Source organism: Protopterus annectens, chromosome 2.part1 (genome assembly GCF_019279795.1).
Source record: "Protopterus annectens isolate FY-2018-M chromosome 2.part1, PAN1.0, whole genome shotgun sequence".
Classification (NCBI taxonomy): Eukaryota; Metazoa; Chordata; order Ceratodontiformes; family Protopteridae; genus Protopterus; species Protopterus annectens.
Window position 1 is genome coordinate 1445086521 of NC_056729.1, and position 27665 is coordinate 1445114185.

The 27665-nt window shown below is 40.3% G+C and overlaps 1 protein-coding gene across 4 annotated transcripts in view; it reads left to right on the forward strand.

Annotated features, from left to right (window-relative positions):
- Nucleotides 1-27665, forward strand: part of HTT (huntingtin) — a 4811037-nt gene that overhangs the window by 2183151 nt on the left and 2600221 nt on the right. For all 4 annotated transcript variants that reach the window (XM_044062924.1, XM_044062926.1, XM_044062925.1 and 1 more), the window contains one exon: nucleotides 24897-24974. In XM_044062924.1, coding sequence (XP_043918859.1) covers nucleotides 24897-24974 — 78 coding nt within the window. The remainder of the gene's footprint in view (nucleotides 1-24896; nucleotides 24975-27665) is intronic.

The following is a 27665-nucleotide window of genomic DNA, read 5'->3' on the forward strand; positions in this document are numbered from 1 at the left end:
TTGGGTGAGGGAGTGGAGAGAGGCTATATTCGTGGCTGTACAGATTAAGGTGGAGTCGTCACCATATTGAATGCAGGTGGCTTGAGGTATGTTCATGTGTAAATTGTTAATAAATAAGGAAAAGAGTAGGGGACCTAAGATTGAGCCCTGGGGTACTCCAATATTTACTGGAAGTAGTGAAGACAGATTGTTATGCCAAAGTACTGCTTGTTGTCTATTTTCCAGATAAGACCTAAACCATTGTGTAGCGTGAGTATCAAGAGAATGGGCCTTTAGTTTGTCTAGAAGTAAGTTATGGTTAACCATATCAAAGGCTTTTGACAGGTCAATAAATAGTGCAGAGGGAAAAGAGTTATTGTTGCGATTTTTATATCTAGAGTCGGTAAAGGATAAGAGGGCAGTCGATGTGCTATGGAATGGCCTAAAACCATGTTGGCAGTTTGCTAGTAGGTTAATTTGTAGTAAGTGGTTAAGTAGTTGTTTGTGAATACATTTTTCCATTATCTTAGCTAATGGGGAGAGTAAAGCAATAGGGCAAAAGTTAGAAAGTTCAGTAGAAGGTCCACCTTTATGTAGAGGGATGATGTGGGATATCTTCCATAGAGCAGGGATTTTGCCTTCTGAGATAGTTCTGTTAATAAGGATAGAGATGGGATAGTCTATGGCTTTTGCGGCTATTTGTAGGTATTCAGATGGGAGACGGTCAGCAGAAGGGGTGCAAGGTTTCAATTTTTGAAGTAGCTTACAGATGAGACATGTAGATACAGGTTGTATTTGAAAGGTAGGCAATGAAGTATTGCAGGTACTTGGTTGGGAAGCAGTGAAGGGTGGTAAAGAATTGGCCAGGGTTTGAATGGCTTCTGTAAAGTAGTTATTAAAGGCATCAGGGATCTGGTTGGAGTTGTTATGGTTGAAACCGGTTGGGTCTGTAGTAGTAGTGTGACCTGGCTGAAGAAGTTTGTTTATCCCAGACCAAATTTTTTGTGGAGTTTGTTGGCTGGTTTGTTGGAGGTGAAGGTGGAAGTCTTTTTTGTCTCTAAGAATATCCTTCTTGGTGGCATTTCTTAGCTGTTTAAAGTGGAGGTGGTTTGTTGAACATTTGGTAGCTCTCCATTTAGCCCACATTTTATTTCTGAGGGGTATCTTTTTCCTAGTTTGTTTTGTGAGCTATGGGGCAAATTTGGTTCTTATTCTAGTAGAGTGATAAGGTGCATGGCAGTCGAGGATTTGAAGAAAGTTAGTATTAAAGTAGGTAACAGCTTCATCAAGTTCTAAATGGGTTAGTGGTGACCAGTCACATGCTTGCAATTCGGTTAGGAAGCTGTTTGGATTAAAGAATTTTTTTAAGCGGGAAGTTTTGAGATTATGAGTAGTTGGAATATGGACTTTTTGTCTAATAATCTAAGTAAGCATATGGTCGCTGATATCGTCTGGAAGGGTTCCTGGAGTATAAGTTTCAGGGTGGCTATTAATAAGGATCCAGTCCAGAGTAGTTTCCTTGTTAGATTTGTGGATTCTTGTAGGAGTTATTAATTGTGAGAATCCAACGAGGTTTATGTGGTTGGTAGGGTTTAGAGAAATGCAAGTGGACCAGTCTATGTTAAAGTCACCTAGTACAATGGTCTCCTGGGGTAGTTGGGTAGAGAGGTGACTGAGTAGGTTCTCAAGAGTATTGGTATTATTACTTGGGGGTAGATGCATGCAAATTAGATAGATAGATTTGGAGTTTGGTAGTTAGGATTTCAGATTTGGTATCTAATGATGGAAGCACATTAACGGGGGAAATTTGGAAGTTAGATTTATAGAGAATTGCTATACCTCCACCTTTTTTGATTTTACGGTAATTTCTAAGGATGTTATAGCCAGGAGGGCTAATTTCCTGGTCTAGAATAGATGGTTTTAGCCAAGTTTCTGTAAGACATAGAATGTCAAATGAGGGTACATCAAGGAGTGCATGCAGGTGGGAAATTTTATTGTTAATACTTCTAATGTTAAGGTGAGCTATCAAGAGGGAGTTCGATGGTTTAGTTAATGTAGAAACTATAGGCACTGTTAAAGTGGTAGGGTTATTGGTATAGTCAGTATTGGGGCCAGGGTTTGGATGAATATCACCATCTAGGAGGGGGTGTCGTTGGGGGTATTGTAGAGATTTAAGGAGTTTATAGAGGTTATTAAAAGTCTTTTTAGTAGAGAAGTAAATAATGTGGGTTGCTCTGTGAAATTTTGGTAGTATATAGTCGGAGGTACATATTATGTTACTGTGGTTAAGGGAGAAGATGAAAGAAGATGGTAAAGTTTGTTGGATGTAATGGTTTTGTTCAGGTAGAGAAAGATATTCAAAAGAGGTGAGTGAGTAAGGTATGGTAAGACAGGCTATTGTGGTATTTAAGAGTAGTATGTTTGTGAAAATAGTTTTATTTGTTGGGGCCATGGTAAAAAGTAGATTTAAGTAGGGAGCAGTTTGTGTTAGTAGGTGATGTAGAAAGAAGAAGAGAGTATTTGAAGAGATTGAGCAGGGTATAAAATAAGCAGGTAAGACATTAGAGGAGGTTTAGATAAGAGGTAGAACTGGGAAGTAAATTAGTGTAGTGGATGGTTGGAAAGGAGGGGGAGTGGTTCAAAAGAGAGTTAAGCAGTATTAATTAGGAGAGAGAGAGCTATGGGAGTGGCCTGGTAATGATGAGGTATGTGATAGGATGAGATAGAAGGGGGAGTGGTCAGTGAAGTATAAGTGTAAGACCACTGGGGGTGAGTGGGAATTGCGGGTAGGGTAGGGGAGCGGAGTGAGACCGCAGGGCAAACGGAGCGGGTAGAAACAGGCAATGGAGCAGCTAGAGGAGAAACAATCAGCAGAGCTGATTACTGAAGGTAAGTTAAGTAAGTCTAAAGTGGGAAGGAGCAGAGATAAGTAAGGAGTCTATTAGAAAAACAGGAGAGTGTAGCAAGTTAGAATAAAGGGTAAAGTATGAAGTTTCAGAGTAGTTTCAAGGTAATAGAATTATAGAGTAATAAAAGCAGAATAACAAATGGATAAACAGGAGAAATATTGGATGGGATATGGGTGCCACCTACTGGGCAAAGCTTGTATTACAAGCAAATACAGTAAGGGGGGGTAGGCTATTGCCAGATTAGGGAAGGGGGAAAAGATAGTAAGAGGGGTACTAAGAGGCGATGGAGTTTTGTTTACAAGGTAGCTAGTTGGGGGGGGGGGTAAGAGGCTGCTGGCTGACCGGGCTCAGAGCGTGGTTTAGAACCCCTGAAGCAACAGTGGACAGTAGTATGCTTTACAGGCAGGACATAGATAACATACTTTCTTATTTCCTAGAGAGAGGGAGCAGGGAGTAGAGGCTGAGAGATGAAACCACAGTTTATTTGTTGGACAGGTCCTTTGTCACCAGGTAGGTAGGTTCTCAGAAATTATAGACTGGAACAGCACAGTGAAGAGCAGGGTACTTGTGGGAGAGAGAGAGACAACAGTGGTGGTGAGTAGCAAGAAGCTAGCATTAACATAAAGTATGATAGGACAGTGATTATAAAAAACAGTTAGAAATTGTACATTCACTTATTAATGCTAGAAGCTACCAGTATCATAAGAGAGCTTGTATTCTGTTATATTAATTATCTAGCAGGTTATATTCTGTAGGCTCAGTAGGACAACATATAACTCATTAGCTTAAAGACGTAGACATAAATGTATGTGAAAAACAGTACAGCCAAAATCAGGAACAATGCATAGAAAATATCAGGATTACTATATATAATCACCTGGTGAGAGTTAGGGCTGGTAGCAGGCTGGCTCATAGTCTACACTAGGCTTTGGACAAAGGAGGCAGCACATTAATTATTACAGCATATGGTGCCCTATTTAAAAATTCTGTTGAAATCTGCAGAGACTAAAAGGGACAGATATTCCAGTGATTTTACCCTCTAAATATTTCCCCATAATGTAGTCTTTGCATTCCACAGTTACCATTTGCTCACTAGGTTAGTATGCCAGTCAGAATGGAAGAGGCGTTATCTTTTGAGATTAGCCGAGCACTCTCTGGAAGTTACTACTTATTAAAAAGCTATTTGAGGTATCTACTCCATGAGACCTTTAAATGTTACAGATATATGTGGAGATAATTAATTTTATAGCTGTTAGCAAGAGGGCTATTGAGAAAGGCTAAAACAATGGCTTCTAGACTAAGTAGGGGAAGGAACTGTTTTGATTAACCCCCATGAGGGAGAGAAGTAGCTGATTGTTAGCTAGAAATTAGTTCTCAAAAGGCAATACAAGCAGCATAGGGATCAACAAGTGAGCATAGGCTCTCACTTGCTAGCTTCCTCGTGGTTAGCGAGATGCTAAAAGGCCTTTCCCAGCCTTTTAATTAAGTATTAATATATGTATTTATTGAGATTCCTATTTAAAATGAAACTTAGTAAAAGTAGATGTGGTTTCCAATCTTCCTGATGGCCGTAGTATAGCTTCCACGTGGTTAGCGTGAAGCTAAAAAGGCTATTCCCGGCTTTTTAATTATATGTATATGTATGTAATTAATAAGATTTCTAGTTTACAAATAAACTAACTAAAAGTTGATACGATTCCCAAACATCCTGAAGGCCGAAGCACAAGCAGCAGTTGCATCAACTATGGCGTTTCATCACGCACATAGAAACATCCACGTGGGCCTCGAACTGCTAATGGTCATACAGTTTATTTTGGATATAGAAACTAGAAACTAGGCTGTAACTTCCTATTTGCAATTCAGCCGATACTGGCTACAAAATATAACTCAAGAAATACCTACAGCTCCCGACTTGCAATCCAGTCATTACAGGCTACAAAGTGTAAATCAAAAAAGACCTACATCAGTCTTCGTAAGCCCCAGAGTAAAGTTAGCTTCAATTTAATAACAGCTATAGCTCCCGACTTGCAATCCAGCAGTTACAGGCTACACAATCTTACTCAAAAAGACCTACAGCAGTCTTTGTAAGTCGCCGAGTAAAGCCAGCTGCAATTTAATAACATAGCCGTTATAGGCTACAAAACTAGAGAAAACTAGAATCAGAGCAGGTCAAAAAGTGTCCGTTTAAGCTGCCAATTCGACTAGCTCTCAATGTATAAAATAGCCGTTACAGGCTAAAGCTAGTAACCAAACAGCACAAACAGCAGCCGTTTTGGCCTATGGGGAGGATTATCTTGGATTGAATGGTTTATTAGAATGCAGATGGGGAGTGCTATGCCATCTGCAGCCAACTTGAGGAAGTTAGTAGGAAGGTTGTCAGGGGCGTTGGAACATGGTTTTAGTTTTTGGAGGAGTTTTATTATAGTGGAGACCGAGATAGGTTTAAAGGATAAGAGAGAGGGAAGAGAAGTATATGAGAGAGAGACAGATGGGTTATGGGTAATATGAGTGGAAGGAGTTGTGGGACTCTGAGGGAATGAGGTGGTAAGCTTAGCTCTACAGTCTATGAAGGAGTTAAATTTGGAGGCTATGATATGGTCTGGAGAGATGGGTTCAGGGCAGGGCCTGTCTTTTCCGCCAGGACTAAGGAGGCTAGCGATACTTTTCCAAAACTTTTTGAGGTTAGATTTGTGGTTATTTTGAAGTTTGGAGTAGTAGGATTTGTGGTCAGAAGCATTTAGTTTTTTTAGCTCTGTTACGGAGTTGTTTATATTCAGTGAGAGAATTGGGTGTTCTGTATTGTTGGTGGCGTTTCCATGATTTGTGATGGGTATGCATGAGGGTTAGTGTTTCTTTGGAGAGCCATGGAGCAGTAATGGATTTTGCTGTTTTTGTCTGGGAGGGGCAAGGCAGTTTAGCAGGATAATGAATGTAATGTTGAGCTTACATAATGGCATCATCAAGAGGAAGAGTTTTTAATGGGTTCCAATTCATCTGTTTTAGGCTATCAGAAAAGCATTGAGATTGCAGGTTAAGATATAGTTGTGCTGTTGGTGAAGAGGAGGCGTGCGGGAAGGTGATCATTGAGGGAATTGGGCAAAGCGCCACTGTTGGATATGTTGTTGGGGATGAGAGACTAGTATCCAGTCCAGAATGTTGCCTGGGGAATTATCTTTTTTAGAGCTAGCATGAGAGAGAATTAATTGAGAGAAGTCTTGCAAGTTGATATTTTGTGAGGAGGTGTTAAGACTGAATAGAAATCCAGTTAATATTAATGTCACCTACGATGATTGTTTTGTTGGCAGTATTAGTTGAGAACCAAGAAAGTATGTCTTCCAGGAGGGATATATAGAGCAGCTTATAGCTATATTTTTATGGTTTTTGATCTTTAGGAGGGCTAGGGTTATTTCAGCTGCACCGAATTTTGATATGTGGTGGAATAGTTTTTCCATCTGGTGTCTTTCTAAGGACCTGCAACCACTGATGGTGGATGTTCTAGTGGATCTGTCTTACATGTGTGAATTATTGAAGAGCAGATTGTCATACTCTTCAGTAAAAGCTTATCTTTCTGCAATCTCAGCATGTCTGCCTATGACTTCTCCCTTAGCCTTAAGGCTGGAAGTTAAGCTTTTCCTGAAAGGCTTCCTACATATTAGACCACCAAGGAAACCAGTTCCTCCTCCTTGGAATCTTAATTTTGATCTAGAAAAACTTACCCTGGCTCCTTTTGATCCCACAAGTTATTCTCATCAGCATTGCACCTGGAAAACGGTTCTTCTTGTGGCCAGGGTCTGTATCACATAGTCGAAGTTCCATAACTCTGAACAGCTGATGGTCGAACCAATATGTTCGAAGTTAGAGAACTTTGACTACGTAAAAAAAATAAAAAAATAAACAACTTACAAAATAAATTGTTATAAGCCCCCCTGCACCCCCCCACACCACCCGCTACTTAAATATACCAACTCTGAGATTGCACCACATTGAACTGATTGGAAACCTCCGTTTATGGAGATTTTCATTCAAATGCTCAAACTTTTACAAATTCGAACTTATGGTCTCAACCATATGTGGTTCGAAGTTGTAAAAGTTCAGCTGCGTGATAGGAACCCTTGTGGCCATTACCTCGGCTAGAAGGGTTTCTGAATTTCAGGCACTGATGGCTTCTTCCCCTTTATTGTTTTCCACAAGGATAAGGTTTCCTTACTCACTAACCCCTCTTTTATGCCCAAGGTGGTGAATGAGTTGTTACTCAGTAAGTCCATTAATCTTCCAACTTTTTTTATTTCTCCGCAGTCCTCTAGTGAGAGGATTTTACACACCTTTGATATGCATAGACAATTCGGATTTTATTTGGACAAAACCAAACCTGTTAGGAAATCTGATTGTCTTTTTATCTCCTGTCTCCAGGCTCTGGGCAGGCCTGTTTCCAAGCAGACTATTTCCACTTGGATTTCCAAAACCATTTCCTTTTGCCATGTGTCCCATGGGAGAACTCTTGCTTCCCCAGTTAGGGCAGATTCCACCAGAGCTGTGCCTTTTTCTGGTGCTTTTTTCAAAGGTGTAGACACCTGCTCTATATTTGAAGCAGCTACCTGGTACTGTATACACTTTCACAAAACTTGAAGTTGGGTGATATTTCCATGTCTAGAGCTGGTTTTGCAAGAGCTATTCTTCAGGGGTTTGTAGAGAGTGCTACCACTCAGCTCTTCTTTTACATGAGCTTTGGTATTCTTCCCCATGTTATGAATAATGCAGCATATGAATAGAAGGACATAGAATAGTTGTGTAAAATCTTACCATAACCATAGATGTCATTCTCTTCTATATGGTTGCAGTATTCTGTCCCTCAGCCTTCCCCCTGATTCTTGCTTGTTTGCTGGTGATGGTTCCTCACCTTTGTTCAAGCTCATGCTCTTACTGCAGCTTTGAGTTCTGAGGCTTGGTATTTGCTGAAATCCACTTTATACCTGTCGTCATTTTTATGACCAACATAGGACCAGTACTATATGCGACGTTGCACGTAACCTGCAGTAGCATTAGACCTTTGTATACTGGCTGGACATATGAGTCAGCAGGCGGCAGACTCCCTAATGTTATGAATACTGCAACATATGGAAGAGAAGGACATCTATGGTTATGGTAAGATTTTACACAGCTATTCTTTATTCCTCTCCACAAAGGTGGCTTAGAAACAGACCCGGGGGGTTATAGACCCATAAATGTGACCAGCCTCATCTGTAAGGCCATGGAATGTATGATCAAGGCCCTCATAAATAAAAACATAGGCGACCTCCAAATCTTGGATCCAATCCAGTTTGTCTTTTTAAAGGGCAGATCCTGCATGTTAAACCTGGTGAATTTCTTTTAAAATGTGAGGGCAAATCTGGACACACAGCATACCTCGACTTGGCCAAGGCCTTCAACACAATCCCACACTCAGGCATTACTGGCAAACTGAATGTAAATCCTTTTGTTGCAAGGTGGGTTGCCAGTTGGCTCACAAACTGGTCACATACTATGAAAGTGGGTAACTCCACATTAACCAGCAGACCAGGGTGCCACAAGAGTCAGTGCTGGGCCTCCTACTGTTTGGTATATACTTCTCAGAAGTTCAGGCCAAAACTAAGGGGGTGTGGCTGACCAAGTTTGCGGATGACTGCAAACTGGGTGCAGTTATGGAATCCCCAAATGATGTCAGTATACTTCGGGGGGGGGGGGGTCTTAAGCAGACCAATGACTGGTGTCTTGGTCACGGTCTCAAACTAAATGCAGAGAAATGCATCGTCATTCCCTTGAGTAAAAACAATGTCCCTTCACACTATCAAATTAACAACAATAACCTATGTACCTGTGAAGTGGTACAGGATCTGGGATCAAAAGTAGACTGTGACCTTAACTTTGACCAGCATGCATCTACTGTAGTTGGGAAGGCTTTCTATGTAGAACACTTGATTAGCGAAGGCGTCGCCTCTAGAACAAAGAAGGTTATAACCCCTCTATAGTTGTCAGTAATCAGCCCCATAATTGAGTATAATACCCCTTTTGGCATGTGCCATACAAAGCACCTGCAGCAATTGGAGAGACCACATAGGTTTCTAACAAAGATCAAGGGACTCCAGCATGTGCCTTACACAGACTGGCTGAAGTCCCTGTCACTGTACTCAGTATCATATAGACTTCTTAGGGGAGATTTATGCCTAGCTTAGAATGAATTTGCTGCTTTATCTGTAAATGAAACAGGACTGGAGCTTACATGTTCCAGGGACCTAAATATGGCCTGCAACTTAAGTAAGATGTGCTGGAGGGACAGATTTGTCTCCCAGTGACTGCCACATCTTTGGAATAGGCTGCCAATTCATGTGAAGTAAAGCATCTCTATGACACTATTCAGAAGGAACCTGGACAAGTGAATGGAGCACTGTAAATTCATACTGGGGATAACACCCACAACCCTCCTGGAAATGGGCAACCATTACTAAATACAATCCTGGATATTGACTAGAATATCTATGGTATTACATTGGGACAAAATGGCTAGGCTTGAAATGATCTCCGGATCAGATCGATGGCCAGTCACCTCTTATGATCTTATGAAAAAAACTGTTGCTTAACAGTAATTATTCTAAACTCATGCATATTATCGAGGTAATCCCTTATTTTCTTCTTAGCATTCTTCAATTCCTGCTCCTTTTGTTCTGTGAAATTCCCTATTCTGCAATACTTTTAACATTTGTCAGTCCCTCTAAATAATTCTTGTTACTTCTTAACCATATCCCTCTTTCTTTCATTTCCGCACTATTTTTAAACCCCACTTTAATTTTATCCCACTCCCTAGCTATATTTTCAAAAGAAAGTTTTGTCTTCTGTAATAACTCCTGAATAACTTCCACTACCCACTCCTTAAATTCATCTCTCTTCAACAGATAAGTAGGAAAGCGCAAATGTCTCATTTTTATTTCATTACCCTACATTTTTATTTTAGTTGGGATAAGCAGCGGTGGTGCAGCAGTAGCATTGTCACCTCACAGCAAGAGGGTCTCCCATTCGATTCTTGGCTGGAGCGCCTTCTGTGTGGAGTCTACATGTCCTCCCTGCGGTCGAATGGCGTTCGAAAGACGCATGAATGGGCGTGCCTTCGTTGAAGTTTCGGCGACGGGCTGGCACCTCGGCACCATAAAAATCGACTGCCAATCATTAGCGGACCGGAGTTCCGCTGTGGCGACCCCTAACTGGGAAAAGCCGAAAGAAAAACAACAACATCATTTTTATTTTAGTTATTATTGGATGCATATCAAAACTTTCAATGAAATGTACATGTTCCCGTGAAATACATGTTCTGTGTAGTCTAGACCAGTTTGCATCTTGGGGAATAATGTATAAATTCACTCTGAACTCCTACTACTAGATTCACATCTTCCATGCCAAATATTTTCATAAATTTGTTCAAAAATCTACCCTTTATTTTTTCCCTTCTGCCCCCCCGATACATCTTCACTGTTGTAAATCATATTCCCCACCTATAAGTAATATTCCCTGTTGAAGGCTGATTATTTTTCCTAGAATTTTCTTAAGCTCCATTATAGCAGTTTTAGGTGGAATATAAATATATGCCACTGCAATTCTTCTCCCTTGCCAGTAGTCCCTTAGTACTGCAAATCTGCCATTATCATCTTCTATCAGTTTATAAACTCCTCTTGCAATTAATTCAAGTACTCTTCTTTTTCTTTGTCCCAGGTATTCTGCTGAATAACCGTCCTGAAAACCTTTCTTTATCAAATTCACATATTCAATTCTTTCCAAATGTGTCTCCTGTAGTGTAGCTGTTTGCGCTCTACATTTTTAATATAGTTCAATACTCTTTCTTTTTTTTCTGTATATAACTGTGAGACCATTTACTTTTAAAGATAATATAGAAAGTGTCATTATGTTAAAAAGTTATTCCCACCTTTTGTGTGCAACAGCTTTTGTGTTACTACATACACTAATGTTCAGCAGGTTGATCTTTTATACAGTTATTTCTTGTCATATACATTTGAGCATATGTCACATCTTATAAAACTATTTGTTTTATTGAAAACCCGCAAATAAAAAAAGACACACCCCAGTACACCCCTAAAACCTATTAACTTTATGGTAACACACAAAACTATGTACATCTTCAAATATTGAATTTTTACCCTCCTAATAGGAACAGTTGTCCAGCCCCACTCATAGACTTGGGTTAACCTAAAGGGAAAGTTATACATGCTAAGACAAGTTGTACAGCCTGTGCTTTCTACCAAGTGAAGTTTGTTTTTGCCTTATCTTTTTCTCTGTCCGTTTTGGGTCATTTATTAATTGAGTAAAGCTGAAATGATTGAAATCTACTGGATCATGTGAGCTTGGATTGCTGTTTGTAGGTTGAGGCCAGTCTATGTTGACATGTCCCAATGAAAATGTGGGTTGCTTTATGTTTATGGAAACAGTGTAATGGTTGAGGTGGGATATATACGGTTGCTATGCAGGGTTGTAGTAATGAGTGAAGATGTTTGGAGATCAGAAGTTTAGCATTGTTGAAGGAGCGAATTGAGAAATGAAAGAATGTAAGTGCAGGTGGTTGGCATATATTGGTGATCGTCTGATAATGTGTTATCCTCGGAAAGTTGTTTATTCATGTAAAATGTCTGGTTTTGACCATGTTTCTGTGATAGTATGGATATGATGATGATAGTAATTAATTCAGCTGTGAAGTACTGTTAATTTAGTACAGATGATTCTTGAGTTCAATTCGAAAATGTTTAATCTGGAGTGAGATTTGTAGAGTGGTGTGTTATTATTTATTGAGTAGTTGTGGGAAGGACCAGGGTTTGGCTGAATGTAATTTGAGAGGCATAGATGAGGGCTGATGGCTTATGTTGTTTTTCTCTGGTAGAGCAGTGATTTTTTTTTTACCAAGGAATTTTATGAGTAGAGGTTATGTAATTTGTACGTATAAAACTGACTGAGGAGACCCAGAAAGAATCTGTGAAAGTTGTGGTTAAGGAAATCTTCCTCTGAGTTTTGGAGGTTTTTAATAAGTGACCAGAGTAGATAAAATTGGCAGTTTTGTTGCTCATGTCAAGAGTTTTGAAATGCAGAGGGCTAGTGTTATAGTGTAAGTTAATGAGATGGAAGAAGACATATTTTGTGTTTTAAAGAAGTTCCGAAGCAAATATTATTGAGTGTTAAGAAGTGATTTGTGTACTACATTTGTGATCTGAGTGCATAAAAGAAGGCATACTGGGGGGTGGCCAGGGAAGGTGTGGAAGGGAAGCCAAGTGGACCAAAATTATGCAGGTCCATTAATCAGTTAGTGTGCCCGTGCACACACTTCCTAAATTGACAAGATTATAGCCCAGACAGTGCACTATGTATGAAAGATAAGTATAAAAATAAAATGGATTTTGGAAGAAAATTGTAGTTTATTACTAGAAGGTGTTAGCAAAATATAAGACAGCTAATTATCCCAGTATTATTCCCTGAAAAACTTCTAGAGAATATATCAAATGCTTTTTGAGATTCAGTTGTTTATTATAAGTCTGGGGAGACTCCTTTAAAAATGGTTATAAGTAAAGGTGGTTGTTTAACTTTTCACTTTGTTCGTAGGTTCATAGGTATGTACTAGGCTAATGACCAGCAGGGTCTTTATAAGCCTAGTCATGCAACCCAACCCAATTGTATCCATGTTTTCCCAGCCATTGGTCTGTATTATGCTTAAATAGGGTTAGGGATGGACTCTGCTCCACATGGATGGGGAGCCTGTTCCAGAGCATGAGGATCCTCTGAAATACATCTGTCTCGCCATCATGTTTTATTTATGTCACAAACAAAATTTAAACGTTTGGATCTAGTGGTTCTGATGCTGTTCATTTTGCGGATGTGCAAAAGGTCCATCAGAGCTAGATCCAAGGATTCCAGGCATATATCTCAGTAAGCTGTAGGAGACCAAGTATAGAGATATGGCCTTAAGGCTATCCATTTAAGACAGTGTGTTTATATTCTGGATTCTCCTGCTAAGGAACCTTTGTGGGCATACCAAGTGTTGCATATGTCTGATCAGGTATATGCAAAAGGAGCCATTATACAAAGTGATGGGTCTGATAAGGGAGACACAATGACACTATGACTTCCTTGGACGTAGATGCCATGCCCAGTTGCACAACATGGAATGGTTTTTCCTCACTACCTTGGCAACATGTTAGTCAAAGGCCAGATTGCTGTCTAAATCTCTTCCCGTATCCCTGACTATGGGATCAACTTTTAGGGGTGTCTTATTGATGGAGTAATTAGCCTGAGTGGCAGTTTTCCCAAAAGATGCTATAATGCATTTATTGGCATTGAGTTTTAATCCCTGACATTGACACCAATCATTTTTCTATGTTGGTCACTGTTGTACAATATTTGTATTGTGTAGGAATCTGTGACAGCTCCCAATTTTCAGTCATCTCTGAACTTGGTCAGCCAAAGGCCCTTGATATTAGCCTTTACTTCTGAGAAGTAGATGCCAAATAGGAGTGGCCCTAGCACAGAGCCATGAGGTACCTTGCTGGTGACTGGTCTCTTAGGGGAGGTGCTGTCAGCAATTCTGACTTCCTGGGTTCTGTCTTTGAGCCAGCTAGCAGTCCAGCGAGTTATGTGGGGGGGTTTGCTGTGTTCACAGAGTTTGCCAACTGTAACAGAGTGGGGTATTGTATTGAATAACGTTGCCAGATCCAAGTAGGTGATATGTACCATTTACCCCAAATCCATTGTCTTGGTGACCTCCTCAAAGAAGTCCACCAGGTTTAGTAGTCATGACCTTTCATTGACAAAGTGAACCTAGGGTGAATCCAGTGCCTGAAGGTTTCCTATGCCTTTGTTGATCATTTCCATGATAATTTACTCCACGACTTTCCATATTGGACTAGTCAAACTAATGGGTTCTGTAGTTTCCAGCGTCGTTGATGGAACACACTTTTGACGTGGAATAGCCATTGCATTCCTCCATTCTTATGGTGCAAAGTCTCTTTTGAGGCTGTAGTTGAAAAGTAACTCAAAGGAGGAGGCATCCTGGGATACTGTTGGGGCTCATTGAGGCTGTATTTTTTGGTCTTTGTGAGTGCCACCAGGACCTGCTCCCTGTTAAACCACGGGGAGAGGCAGGGAGGAGTGGGATGTAAAGTTTGAGCTGAATTTGTCAGCCAGAAAAACTTGCTGTGTCGCTCCGCTCAGTGAAGGTGGCACCACTGACTGCTATTTTGGCACACCAGTGTGTGATGCTTTTGAGATTTTGGACATAGCAGTAGAAGGCCACATGGTTATCTTCAGTATGTGAAGTTATCTTGACCTCGTAATTGGCATTGTTGAATGTAATTAGTTCTCTTAGTTTCCTGTTTAGAGAGCTTCTGTCATTATGGGAGTTGCTGTTCCTGGTTATAACTGTGACTTTTTTTCCTTTTGTAATAAACCCTTTTAAGGTTAGGATTTCACCAGTTAGTTTTTGGAGTTTGTTTTTGCGCTTGCTTCTAGTTGATACAGCAGCCTCTATACAGTCATTTACATGGTTGTACAGGGTCTCTATGAACAAAGTCTACATAAGTTGATGGGAATGCAGGCTTAGGAGAAGCGTTGCATTTTGTCAAACTATTGCTTAATAGCATGTAGTTTTCTTTGGGATAGTTCCTAACTGTTACAGGGTTTGCTGGGTTTATTGAGTTGATTTTTATTTTGAAGGAGACAGCTTTGTGGTCTGACCTTACCAGTGAGGAAATCACACTTGAGGTGAGTGCAGTACTCACCCATATTGGTGAGTACCAGGTCCAGTATGTTTGAACATTTGGTGGGTGTGCACACTTTATAGTCAAGGTTGTTTGTCTTAATGCCCAGGAATCATCTTGCTTGTAAGTTTGAGGCAGTGTATATATTTCCTAGTCTATAGAGGAGTGGTTAGAGTTTCCCATGAATGGGGTATTTGGTTTAATGTTGATTGTCTCCAGTAGGTCTAGGTATGAGCTATGAAATTCTAGAGAAAGAGAGTGTAACCTGTAGCTTTTAAAGCTTTGGTATGGGAATTTATCTATGGTGATTTGCACTTGGATAAAATCCAGGGCATTGTTCTGTTTAACCGACCTAGAGTAATACTTTAAGCTAATCTAGATTGAGACTGCTCCACCTTAATCCATGCCTGTGTAGCTGATGGTCTAAGTGTGTGAATTGCACTGAAGCCTTGCACTGCTGGAGTGCTTTCTGCAGATTTAAGCCATGTCTCTGTAATGGCACATATGCCTATGTTTTCCAGAGTGGGAACAGTTTGTAGGCTGTGGAGTTTCTTGTTTAGGCTACTAGCCATGAGCAGTAACAGCTTTTGTTACTCAGTTCCTCATTTTATTTTAATTTTTGAGCTGATATTCTTTCCACCTTAAGCAGATATTCTCTTATGATTTTCTTTATGATTTCTTACACTTCCTGAATGATATCCTTTTCCAGCTCTTCTTCTTTGCCAGATACTTTTACGGCCACTGTAGCATTTTCTGTCACTATATTTTATTGATTTGCTTTATGTAGGATTTTGCTGCCTACAGGGTGGCAGTTTTGGTTTTAACCTCCAGGTCTTCCACTTCTATTGCATTTTAAATTTTTTGCTACCAACTATTTGAGACTCCCAACAGCAAATTAACTAATCTGTTCCCTGTATCTTTTCTGGTGTTACTGCTTGGCATCACCTTGTAGTCTTCTCCCTTTCCAGTAGGAGTAACTCAATGGTGGATGGTGATCTTGTCATTTTGCCAAGCTGTTTGTGTAAATGGATTTGGGAGGGTTAGTATTGTATATACCGCTAGCTCTTAAGTTTTTTTTTTTTTGGTCATGCTTCAGTTTATTGGTTGCAAGTGAGCAAAGTGCAGGGCCTGTTGAGCCCTTCTAGAATTCGAGCACTTTTTTGGCAGGTCCTAGTGCTTCCTGACACTTATTTGTGCACGGGCCGTTCACTTAACCCATTCTTCAGGTGTCTTTCATGCTGCAGCTTTCTGTCACTGTCCATTGTATGTGATCCAACATTTGCCCCTTACTCCTCTTCTTCCATGGCTGATTCCTGCATTATTCAGATCTGAGTCTCCTTTGTTGCAGTCAGAACTTTATTCCCTTTGTACTATAGAGCTAGTCCTCCTCCTAGACTGTTATCTAATTAAATTGAGTAACTGTTCCATTTTGCTGAAGCTGTTTGTCCAAAAGTACAGCAGTTCCCTTCTTATTGGCACTCAGCCTGGATTTGTTATGCACTTTGTAAAAACATCTTCAAAGTTAGAACAGTAATGTGTATGTACCAAAAATTTGAGTTTCAAGATATACTTCTGTAGAAAAAATCAACCACTCTTGTTACCTTGAACTTAGCATATTATTTTGTTTTAGTGAAAAATGATTTTATTGTAGTCTTTTTTTAATGGTAGTGTTTCTGTGGAACATCTTTTGGTGTTACTGCAAGCTTCTGATCCTTCTGTGGTACAATAAAATTATGAGGGTGCTGGAATTTAAATGCTTATTTATAGTAGGTGATATGCACCCTTGGTACCAGGAAGAAAGTGTTTGTCTTTGGGAGACAGTCTTATACAGTCCAAAAACCTTTATTAAAGCACCTTCTGTTAGACAGTGCTTATATAGCTTTTATACTGTGTATATGTGTTCCATTTTCAGTTGGTCATCTTGCTGTGGCACTTTTTAGCAAGTGTTTTTGGCATTATGTGCAGTCTGAGGGGAAATTGTAATTTTTCTTGGCCAACCAGTGGATGAATAAGTTGTCATTAACATTTAAAAGCTGGCGTTGATTAACTCATTTCATCTGATCATTGGGCAAGGTAGAAGTAATTAAACAGTACGCCTGCATTTATGCGTTACTAAAGCAGGCACCAACATTTGTTGAGGTGGAGTGCTTGTTTAATGGAATGAGGTATAATGCTGTGATGATAAAGTAAAAATGAAGGCAAAACTGAAAAATCGTATAGCACTACACTGTGTATTTAAGAAATAACTTTAAAAATGAAAGGTAATATTTACATTTGCTAGGAGCAGTGGTTTAGTCTGAATTGATTGAAGTACATTGCGAAATAACCTAGTTTCATTATCATTATATCCATACAAGAACTCCATTCGATTCAAAAGAAAATATGAACTTAACAGGCAATATTATGTCTAGCAAAACTATTCTCTTGCCTCTAAGACTAGTCAACAACTGACACATAATGTGCTTTATAGATATGAGAGACAGATGCCTCAATAGAATCATTTATGGAACTTGGAGAGGTACCACCAGTGATACCCGTAGAAAGTTTTTTCACATAAAATGAAAATTGACTTTTACTCACATAGGCCACTGTGACCAATTTTGAGAGAATGGTATTCTGACATTATTTTCTTTATACTGTACATTTTGAGTGGGAATTTTACTTTGTATTGACTGGAAGACTGCAATGCTAACATATTTGTTCTTGCTTAATTGTCATCAGCATCCTGTGTGACAGCAATCTTTTGACATAATTTCTTCTAGACTACGCACTTTAGGTAGATATCTGACTTTGGACTTAAAGCACTGCAGAAATCCTTGGAAACACTGCAACAACACTTTGAGGTTATAGCTCAGGAAAACCAATACAGTTGAGTTGATTATCCAAACTAATTGAGACCAAAGGTAGTTTGGATAATCATACACACACTGAACCGGATAGAAAACTTCTAAAATCTTGTTTTATCTGCATGCAGGGAATACACTTTTCAATGATTCCATTGGATAATAAAGAATATTTTTCACACACTAGTGGGCTACAAGCTTAAAAAATATGCACAATTATATATAACTTTTACATATTCAGACTTTGTGAATTTTCCTAATAAAAAACTTTGGAAGGCTGCATTCGGATAATTGATGATGTTCTTCATCTCACATTGCTGCAGTCCTAACACTTGGGTAGTCCGCTGTCCCTCGGTCGGACCGAATATCAGAGTATAAGGCTGACGTCGGTCAAGGCGCATTTGACTGACATCAGAACGTCAGGGTACAAATGCGCATGACCGACGTCATATCCTCAGTCCTTTTTTGCCGCATGGTCCGATGCAGAAGCAGTGTTGCAAGTGCCGTTCGGCGTTCTGAAATTTTTCGAATTCGGAGTTTCAGACCGAAGTCAGAGTTGGTTAAGTACCCCGTTGGGGAATATTTTGGTTTTTCTTGCCTCAGTGGTTTACCGGATGTCAGAAAAAGTGAATAACTGTATTTCTTGTGGGAAACAGATACCGCATAGGGATTACCATAATTTGTGTATACCTTGTTTGGGACCTGAGCACGACGTTGTTGGGTGTCGCTTTTGTGCTAGGTTTAATAAACGCACTATAAAGCGAAGGTTGGATTGTGCCAGGCTGGTCTTTGGGAAGCGGTGCAATTACAATATGCCGTCGGATGCTCCGGCCGCTTCCTCAAAGAAGCGCAAGGACAAGGCAGTTAAACCTAGGTTAGAGGAGTCGTCCGAACCAGACGCCGGTTCTTTAGAGGAGTCAGTGGAACCGGTGGTTCCGACGGCGGCCTCTCTGGAGTCCCAGGGAGAAACTTTGATTTTACAGGATGTGGCCTCCCAGGAGGCAGGTCAGGCTGTAGGGGCTTCTCAGATAACTTTACTCCCCTCCCTTCCTAAGGTGTCTAGGCCCTCTCTTTCTGCTTCCAAGGCTTCTCCTAGAGGCAGGTCTAGTTTAGCTTCTGTGGGTGTCACTCCTAGTTCTTCAGGTTCGGTGCCCAAGAAGCATATGCTTAAAATGGCAGAAGATTTAATTACTTTAATTAGAGGCTCTATGCCCCCTCCTGATAAGAGGCCTAGGATGGAACCAGTGTTGGGGATTATGAGCAGGCTTGGATGTGTCTGAGTCTTCGGCTGAAGACTTGCAGGAGTATTCTCATTATTCTGATTCTGATGTGGATGATTCTACTCCTTCTGCTTCTCCTCCTGAGGATTTTTCTTTTCAGAGACCCTTCACTCCATGAGAGAGCATTTTAAATGGGAAGGTCAGGACTTCTCTGACTCCAGGAAAAGGCTTAGGGAATTTTTTTTACCCCAGCATAGGCCTTTGGCTATACCTCCTGTTTTGAATGTGGTGGAAGATGTGTTTGCAGAGGCTTCTCTTAATCCTGACTCTTTGCCTCCTGCTCCTGTTAAACCAGATAGGTATTACAGGGTGCCTGAAGCTCATAAGTATCTTTTTAAGAGTCCTAGGGCAGACCCAGAAACTGTTAGCCAGGGGCCTAAGGGTGTTAAGGCTTCTGTTGTCAAGAATCCGGTTCCTGCAGATAAAGAGGCCAGGGCCTTGGATAGATGGGGAAAGAAAGTTTATACTTCTTCCACTTTAGCCATGAGAGCTTTGAATTGCCAGTTTCACATGTTGAAATATCAAAATTATCTCCTTTCACAGTTGAAATCTAAGGTTGATGCTTTGGCGGAAGGTATTGATTGTAAAGAGTTACAAGATTTAGTGCATGTTTCTGAACAGGTGGGGAAACATTCTTTGCAATGTGGTTTTGATGCTGTACAGGCCTCGTCCAGGGTGGCTGCCACTGGGTCAGTGCTTCGCAGGCATGCCTGGCTGAGGGATCAAAATTTATCTGACCATGTTAAAACTAGGATTTTGGATGCCCCTTTGCAATCTGATGTCTTGTTTGGTTCTCCTGTTGAGGCAGTTTTAAAGAAAATGGAAGACAAGACTAAGTCTATGCAGACTGTTAAAGATTTTTTGCAGGTTCAGCCTCCAAAGTTTAGTAGAAATTGGCCTACTAAGGGGTGGACGTATCCTACTTATGATTCCCAGTCTAGGGCTAGATCTAGACGTGGCAGGGCAGAGGTCAGGGCTCTTTCAGGCCTAGAACAGGAGTTCTCCTGCACAGTCTTCGGGTGAGGGCAGGGGTCAGTCCTTTCGTAAACAGACCCAATGACCTACCTTTTCAGCTGCCAGAACCTTCTCGCCTGGCAGCACCTTTGGGAGGAAGGTTGGCACTTTTCAAAGAAAATTGGAGTTTGATTACCCAAGACAGATGGGTATTGGATATCATACATCACGGTTACAGGTTTTATTTCCATACCTTGCCTCCTTTCAAAGGCATGCCAGACATTCCTCCTCAACAAAGAATAGAGGCTCACAAGCAAATTTCTCTGTTACTCCAAATAGGGGCCATACAGCCGGTTCCTGTGCCAGAAAGGGGCCTAGGATTTTATTCTCGCCTGTTCCTTGTACCAAAAAAGGGGAACACGTGGAGACCAATTTTGGATTTATCTATCCTCAACACTTATCTGGACATTCCCAAGTTCAAAATGTTGACGTTACAACAGCTTTTACCTCTGCTGGGCAAGGATCACTGGATGGTAACTTTGGATCTCAAGGAGGCTTACCTTCATGTTCCTATCAGGCTAAGTTGCAGGAAGTATCTACGTTTTCGGACTGGGACTTCTCACTATCAGTTCTCTGCATTGCCCTTTGGCTTATCTACTGCCCAAAGTATTTACGAAAGTTCTGGCTCCAGTGATAGCTTTCTTCAGGCTAAAAGGAATACAAATCTATCCTTATTTGGACGATTGCCTGATTCTGGCTCAAGGAAGGGACGAGCTTCTTCGACATTTGGAATTTGTCATAGCAGTGCTAAGATGCCTGGGGTATTCTGTGAACGAAATAAAGTCCAGTCTAGTACCCTCTCAAGACATGTGCTTTCTGGGTGTAAGACTGAATACAGCATCCCAGATGGCCTTTCTAACCCCGGACAAACAAAAGAATCTTTCCCTTTACTTCCATCATCTATCTCTTCAGTCCGGGCTGACTGCAAGGACAGTCCTTCAAGCCTTAGGGTTCATGGCATCTTGTATTCTGGTGCTTCCCAATGCCAAACTGCATATGAGGAAGTTGCAATGGTATCTCAAAATGTATGGACACAGCACTGCCAGGATCTGGACACTGTCATTCAAATAATACCTTGCATTCAAAAGGAATTTTTGTGGTGGGCTCAGGAATGTCACCTAAACAAGGGACTCTCTGTGACCCGGCCAGAGGCGAGTCAAATTTTAACGACAGATGCCTCAGACAAAGCTTGGGGAGCTCATCTAAACGGAAAGTGGATACAAGACAAGTGGCCTGTCAGACTACTGCATCTACATATCAACTTGAAGGAGATGTTAGCAGTACAGTTTGCATTAATAGCTTTCAAGGATTTACTTCTTCCAGGGCAGGTGTTGATTCTAACAGACAACACAACTGTCATGTGGTACATCAACAAGCAAGGGGGAACACATTCTTATCCTTTATGCAGGCAAGCAATGATTTTGTGGGAGACTGCTCTCAGTTTACAACTAAGTCTTCAGGCAAGGTTTCTGCCGGGAGCACAGAACTTCTTAGCAGATGTGTTAAGCAGACAAATCATGGATCCCCACGAGTGGAAACTGGATCTTCATGTATTTCAGAAATTGACAGTGTCCTGGGGAACTCCAGACATAGATCTGTTCGCTTCTCCACTAAACCACCAGCTGCCAAAGTTTTGCACGAAGAGGTTTCATCCCACAGCTTGGAAAGTGGATGCTCTTTCTTTCAGTTGGAAAAATCTTCATGTGTATGCCTTTCCGCCTCTGCCTCTCCTCCCAAAGGTACTTCTGAAGGTCAGACATAACAAGCCAAGGATGATTTTGATAGCTCCAGATTGGCCTCGACAGCACTGGTACCCATTACTGAGAAGTCTAGTGCGGAAGCCTCCATGGCCTTTGCCTTTGATTCCACATCTGTTGTCCCAGGAGGACAGTCATTTGCTCAATGTCAAACTTCACTCTCTTCACCTAACAGCCTGGCATATTCTGTTTTAAACCATAGAGGGTCTCAACTTCCACAACAAGTTTTGAATGTGATTTTGGAAGCTAGAAGGCCTAGTACAAGGAAAGTGTACGCAGATAAATGGAAGAGATTTTTGTTTTGGAGTGCAGCTAAGGATTTGGATGTTTCTGAGCCTGATTTAAGTGTGGCTCTTCAATACCTTACTGAGTTATTGGACAAAGGTTTGTCCTTCTCTTCTATTAAGATTCATGCTGCAGCAATTTCAGCTCACTACGACTGTGACCCACCATTGTTTTCTCATCCTTTGTTCAAGCAATTTCTTAGAGGGGCAAAGAATATAAGACCCCACGAAGGGCTCCTACTCCTGCTTGGGATCTCAATTTTGTGTTGGAGAAACTCACTCTACAACCTTTTGAGCCTGCAGCTACTGCTGAGTTGAAATATTTGTCATGGAAGACTGCTTTTTGTTGGCCATTACCTCTGCAAGAAGGGTTTCTGAATTGCAGGCCCTTATGGCAGTTGAGCCTTTCTTAATTTTCCATAAGGATAGGGTATCTTTACGTACTAATCCTTCCTTTATGCCTAAAGTGGTTTCTAGTGTGGCTTTAAACCAAACTATTCATTTGCCTACTTTTTATGCAAATCCCCAAAATAAAGGGGAAAAGATTTTGCACACTTTAGATGTACACAGGCAGTTGCGATATTATTTGGACAGAACTAAAGGGTTCAGACAATCTCAGCAGTTATTAGTTTCTTTTGCTTTGTGCTCTCAGGGCAAGCCCGTGTCAAAACAAACTATTTCTAAGTGGATTGGATTTTGCATTGCTTTCTGTTATTCCCATCATGGCAAAGAGATTCCAGCTGGGATTAGGCCTCATTCCACTAGGGCTACTGCCACTTCAACAGCTTTTGAGGGGTGGCAACTAAGGATATTTTGGAGGCAGCCACTTGGAGTTCAGTGCATACCTTTTCTAGGCATTACCACCTTCCACTGTACTCTAAATCCAGGGCTGGTTTTGCCACTGCTGTGTTGCAGGGCATTTTGGCAGCTCCTGCTTCATTATAGTTTAGCCATCCTCCCTTACCTCTGCTTTGGGATTCTACCCAAGTGTTAGGACTGCAGCAATGTGAGATGAAGAACATAGTACAGTTTTGTACCTACCATAAATGTAGATGTTCAAGATCCACATTGCTGCAGTCCAATTTACCCTCCCTCCTTCCCTCTGTAGTTTGAGGTGGTTGTGTGGGTTGGGTTATCCATCTGAGGTATATTGTGTATATTGTATATATTGTATATATTGTACATATTTTTGGTATTAGGCTGGTTGGTTGTTTAGTTGTTGTCTATGGGTTTGGACCTTTCTTTTTAGGGTCTTCTGACATCTGGGGCAAGAAAAGACTGAGGATATGACGTCGGTCATGCGCATTTGTACCCTGACGTTCTGATGTCAGTCAAATGCGCCTTGACCGACGTCAGCCTTATACTCTGATATTCGGGCCGACCGAGGGACAGCGGACTACCCAAGTGTTAGGACTGCAGCAATGTGGATCTTCGAACATCTACATTTATGGTAGGTACAAAACTGTACTTTTCGGTTAATTAACACTCTACTGTATTATGAACTGTATGCCGCTGGCCACTTTTATACTTTGATGAGAAATGCTGTAGGCTTACAGTCACTCACTTGAGTTTGTTTTACATGTCTCATTATTACTTGAGTTGGCAGTTATTGGTTTCAAAGAGGAGCAGTATTATATAATGCTTGGGCTAAATTTGTAGACTCTCTGAAAAAGAGCAAGACACAGTTTCATCGTCTGTCAGTGATCAATGTGTAGTCTGAGGTGGCGGGACCTCTTGTTGAGAATAATAAAGTTATGGGTGCAAGGAGTTTTTGACCTTACAAAAAAATATTTATTTAAATTTTTTTTTATGTAAATTGTTTCCACATAACTCTAGTAGCTTGCAGATTGATGTTTGATACATTTGTCGACTTGAGCTGACAGTTACAAGGAATATTTGTCATTCAATTGTAATACGAGTTCTGCAGCTTCAAGGAGATGTAGGGGATTAGTGCCTTGCTTTTGAAATAAAAAGATGGAGGATGGGAAGGGAAGAAAATCCCAGTGAGTGGGCAGGACTTCTATATGTACTGTATGTATCTATAGGTTTTGTGGAGTTTCCCGACAAAGTCTTAAAACTCAACCCCATAAGAAACCAGACAGTCTAAACTGACTGGCTAGCCACCTCATTGCAAAACACCAAAATCAGTGCTTCTTGCGAGGATGAGTGCCCGTTCACCCCACCTTTACTTGGATATTGTAACTGTATGGCATACTGTGCATCTGTGGGGAAAGGAGAAGTATCTGGTAAAAGTGTAAACACTTATGAAAATATAGCACTGTTAAATCACTAAGAAACAGTGTCAAGAAATCATAAAATCATTGAGTTTAGAACATGATGAGCTGGTGTTTGTCAGGTTCATTGACATATTAGAAGAACCTTTTATTGTTGGAAATCTGTGGGTTTTGGACTAAATTATTCTGTTACCTTAGAACTCGTCTGTGAACAATAGCAAAGATCTTTTACATTCCAAGTAGTCAGGGACTTAGGGACACACACACAGATAGTAGTCTAGCCTTAGATCATCACGTGTCTACAATGGTGGGGAAATCATTCTAGATTGTGCAACTTATAAGCAAAGGTATGGTATCTAAGTCCAAGGACGTCATTGTTCCACTGTATTCGGCATTCATCAGACCTATCATTGAGTACAATGCACCCTTTGGTATGTACCTAACCAGACATATCCAACAATTGGAACGGGCGTAAGTAATATGTCCTAGCCAGACTGCTTCAGGGCCCTAATAGTGTAATATTGTGTATGCAAAATAGGCCTGATAAAAGGTCATATTTGACTCCACCTGCCAAAGCATTTCCTCTGGTTGTGTAACAAATGGTAGTATATTTAACTGCACTGTAACTACAGAACTCTGTTGTGCTCTTTGTGTTTTCTAAGTCCACTTTGAATATTTTCTGTGCAGTTTAATTGTCTTATTTAATGTTTTTAATATAGATAAATAGCTGGAAGTAAACGGTAGCCATACGTGTAACTGATTTGTTTCTCTGGTGAACCATTAGTAATAGCTTTTTTCTTTGCTTTTGTCCTTCACTAGTGTGTTGAAGAGATCCTGGGTTACCTTAAATCATGTTTCAGTAGAGAACCCACCATGACTATTGTTTGTGTTCAGCAGGTAAGCTTTATTAGATTTTAAATTTTTTTATTCATCAAATCATGACTTGATTCGAATCCTCCTGCCAGGTCACAGTCTTTATGTAAATGTTTTTTACTGAGTTCCAAGAGTAGATCCACTTCTTCCAGATAGCATACCTTACTTCAGTATCAGTTTGGCTACACTTCTAAAGGGTAGAGTGGTCAAAACCATCCTTTCCCTCTACTTTGCTATTATCATATTGTCAAAGCAGCCCCAAGGGCCACCTTTGTCTTTCTTTTGAGCATACCACCATTAGGTGATTCCATTTAAAGACAGTAGTGAATGATACGCTAGGCTTAGCTGTGCTGTTAATCTCTTTATCTTCATGGAAGTCAGGGTGCTTCTGGGGAGAACAAGAAATGATGATCTTCAGTATCTTCCATTTACTACTACAGTTCATAAAAAATAGAATTTGATTTTGAGTTTCATTTTTACTGTAGGTTCACCAATGATGGCAGTTAGTGTAGAGAAATAAGACTATTTGCTGTTAACATGGTTCTTCCTGCAGTTTGTGGCTTGTTTTCCCCAGTCTCCATTTGCTTATTGTACAATTCTGAGCAAGTCACTTCACCTGGCAGTATTTCCAGACTGTCAGTGAAATGGGTTTCTTTGAACATTCTACTAATGTTTTGAGATTTTTGGCCCTCAGCCAAGTGTGCCATTCCTAATAATAACGATATAAATTAAAAAAAAAAGTAATAATAATACCCTTTTGTTAACCAGGTAGGCCCACTGGACACACACACACATGTTGTTTTCAATGGTGACCTGGGAGCACTGTCTGGTTATGTGACTTGCCACGTGGCTGGCAAATGAGGGCTGAGAGAATGAAACCCTATATGGCAAGAATTACAGGTCATAACCTTAACCCTGTGTACCAGGTGCCTAGCAAATTAGTCTTCACATAGCTCTTGTGGTCATTTGAATGTGAGACCCCTGAGTTCATAAGTTTGGCCACTGAAAAGCCTTTTGACCAGGTTAGTTAGATGGATCATTTTAAGATTGTTTGTATTTTGGATTTCCAAGGAATTTTTTTGAAGTGTTTCAGCCATTAAATAAGAATGTGTGTATTGAATGTAAAAGGAATACTACAGGCTAAAACTGAGGAAACATTTTGTTTTTATCTTTTCATGAAGTTGTATACATCTCAAACCTGCTTGCAGCATAGTAAGTAGTTACATTTGTTTATTTTTTTTCTAATCCTGAATCCCCTTATGGGGGGCAGACATGCTGATGTGACATTTTCTAGGGAAGCTACTTTTCACCCATAGTCCACTGTTGATTAGATTCATTTGCTGTAGTCTCTGCAGTGACATTACATTTGTATTCACTTAGAATGTAAATAAGTGAGAAATATTACATGACTTACAACTACTCTTACATATTTGTTTCTTACATGTGTTGCACAGCCTGTAAAAGGTACTTGCAAAAATGTAAATTAATTGCTGAGATAATGAAGCCTTTTTTAAAAAGTGAAATTTTGTGAGTCTGTGATTGTATTTTTTCCTCAGCTGAGACAGTCAAGATATCGTATTTTCTGGCATGCAGAGCATGGGTAAATAGTGAAGTGGTTTCTTCACCTTCAGGCCAGTAGGATTTATGGCCCTAGGGGAAGAAAAGAATGCAGCAGTAAATGATAATACACAGTGAAAAAAACTGTGGATGTTTAGCACAAATAGCTTTATGATCTGTGTAAATGGGAAAAAAAATGTTGAGTAGCTTACAATGTATGTTTTCTGTGGCAAGAAATGTTCAGCTGTGTGATAGGTGAAATTATGTAAAAACAAGGGAGACAAATTCCAACAGAAAAGTGTCAAGATAATTCATCCATCCTCAACATGGTGTGCACTGAGCCATCAGACTAGGGTAGAAATGCTTCCAAGGGGAAGAGGCTGCTTAAGTCATGCTTCTTAAATATGTGGAAGTGCAGGGGATCATTTTGTAAGGAGAAAAATATTTTGTTATGGTATGATTGTCTTGTAAGATGCATGCCAAATTATCCAATATCTTTAGACTGATCATTGGGCAAAAGGCAGGAGTACTTTTTGTCTCTTTTATTGTTTGCTTTATACTCTGACTTGTTGAAGAAAAATTGAGGGCTACTGCATATAGTGGATATGTGTGTGTGTTAAGCATGTATCATAAAGTTGTCAGTTTAGTCTAATGATCTATATATTTTCTCGATAAACCAAGTTGAGGAGTTGGCTATAGTTTCTGCACAGTTGGCAAGATTTTTTAAGTGATTTATACGTAAGATAAGTAAGGAAAAAAACACTATTGTGCTGAATTATGATCCTAGAGATGATGCGGTTGATAGGTACCCTTTTTTTTGAAAGAAGCAATGGTATAGTTAACATAGTAACAGAGCACTTTTGTATTCATTAGCTCCAAGACTTTGCCTCCAAACGTCTTGTCTGTTTGGCCAATTTCAAGAGCTCAGGTTCCTTCCCTCTACATGAAGTATGCCTGCTCAATTAGGCTGTATAACAGGAGCATGCATCTACATCATCATCAGAGCTTTCTTGCCCCCTAGACAGAGAAGGCACCATGTTATATTTATGTATTTACGTATTTAATTATTTTGCTTATTTATTTGATGTTTTAACCAGGATAAAGCACTGATCAAAACTGATCCATTTATGTCAAAGCCATGTGTACCCTTAAGACAAG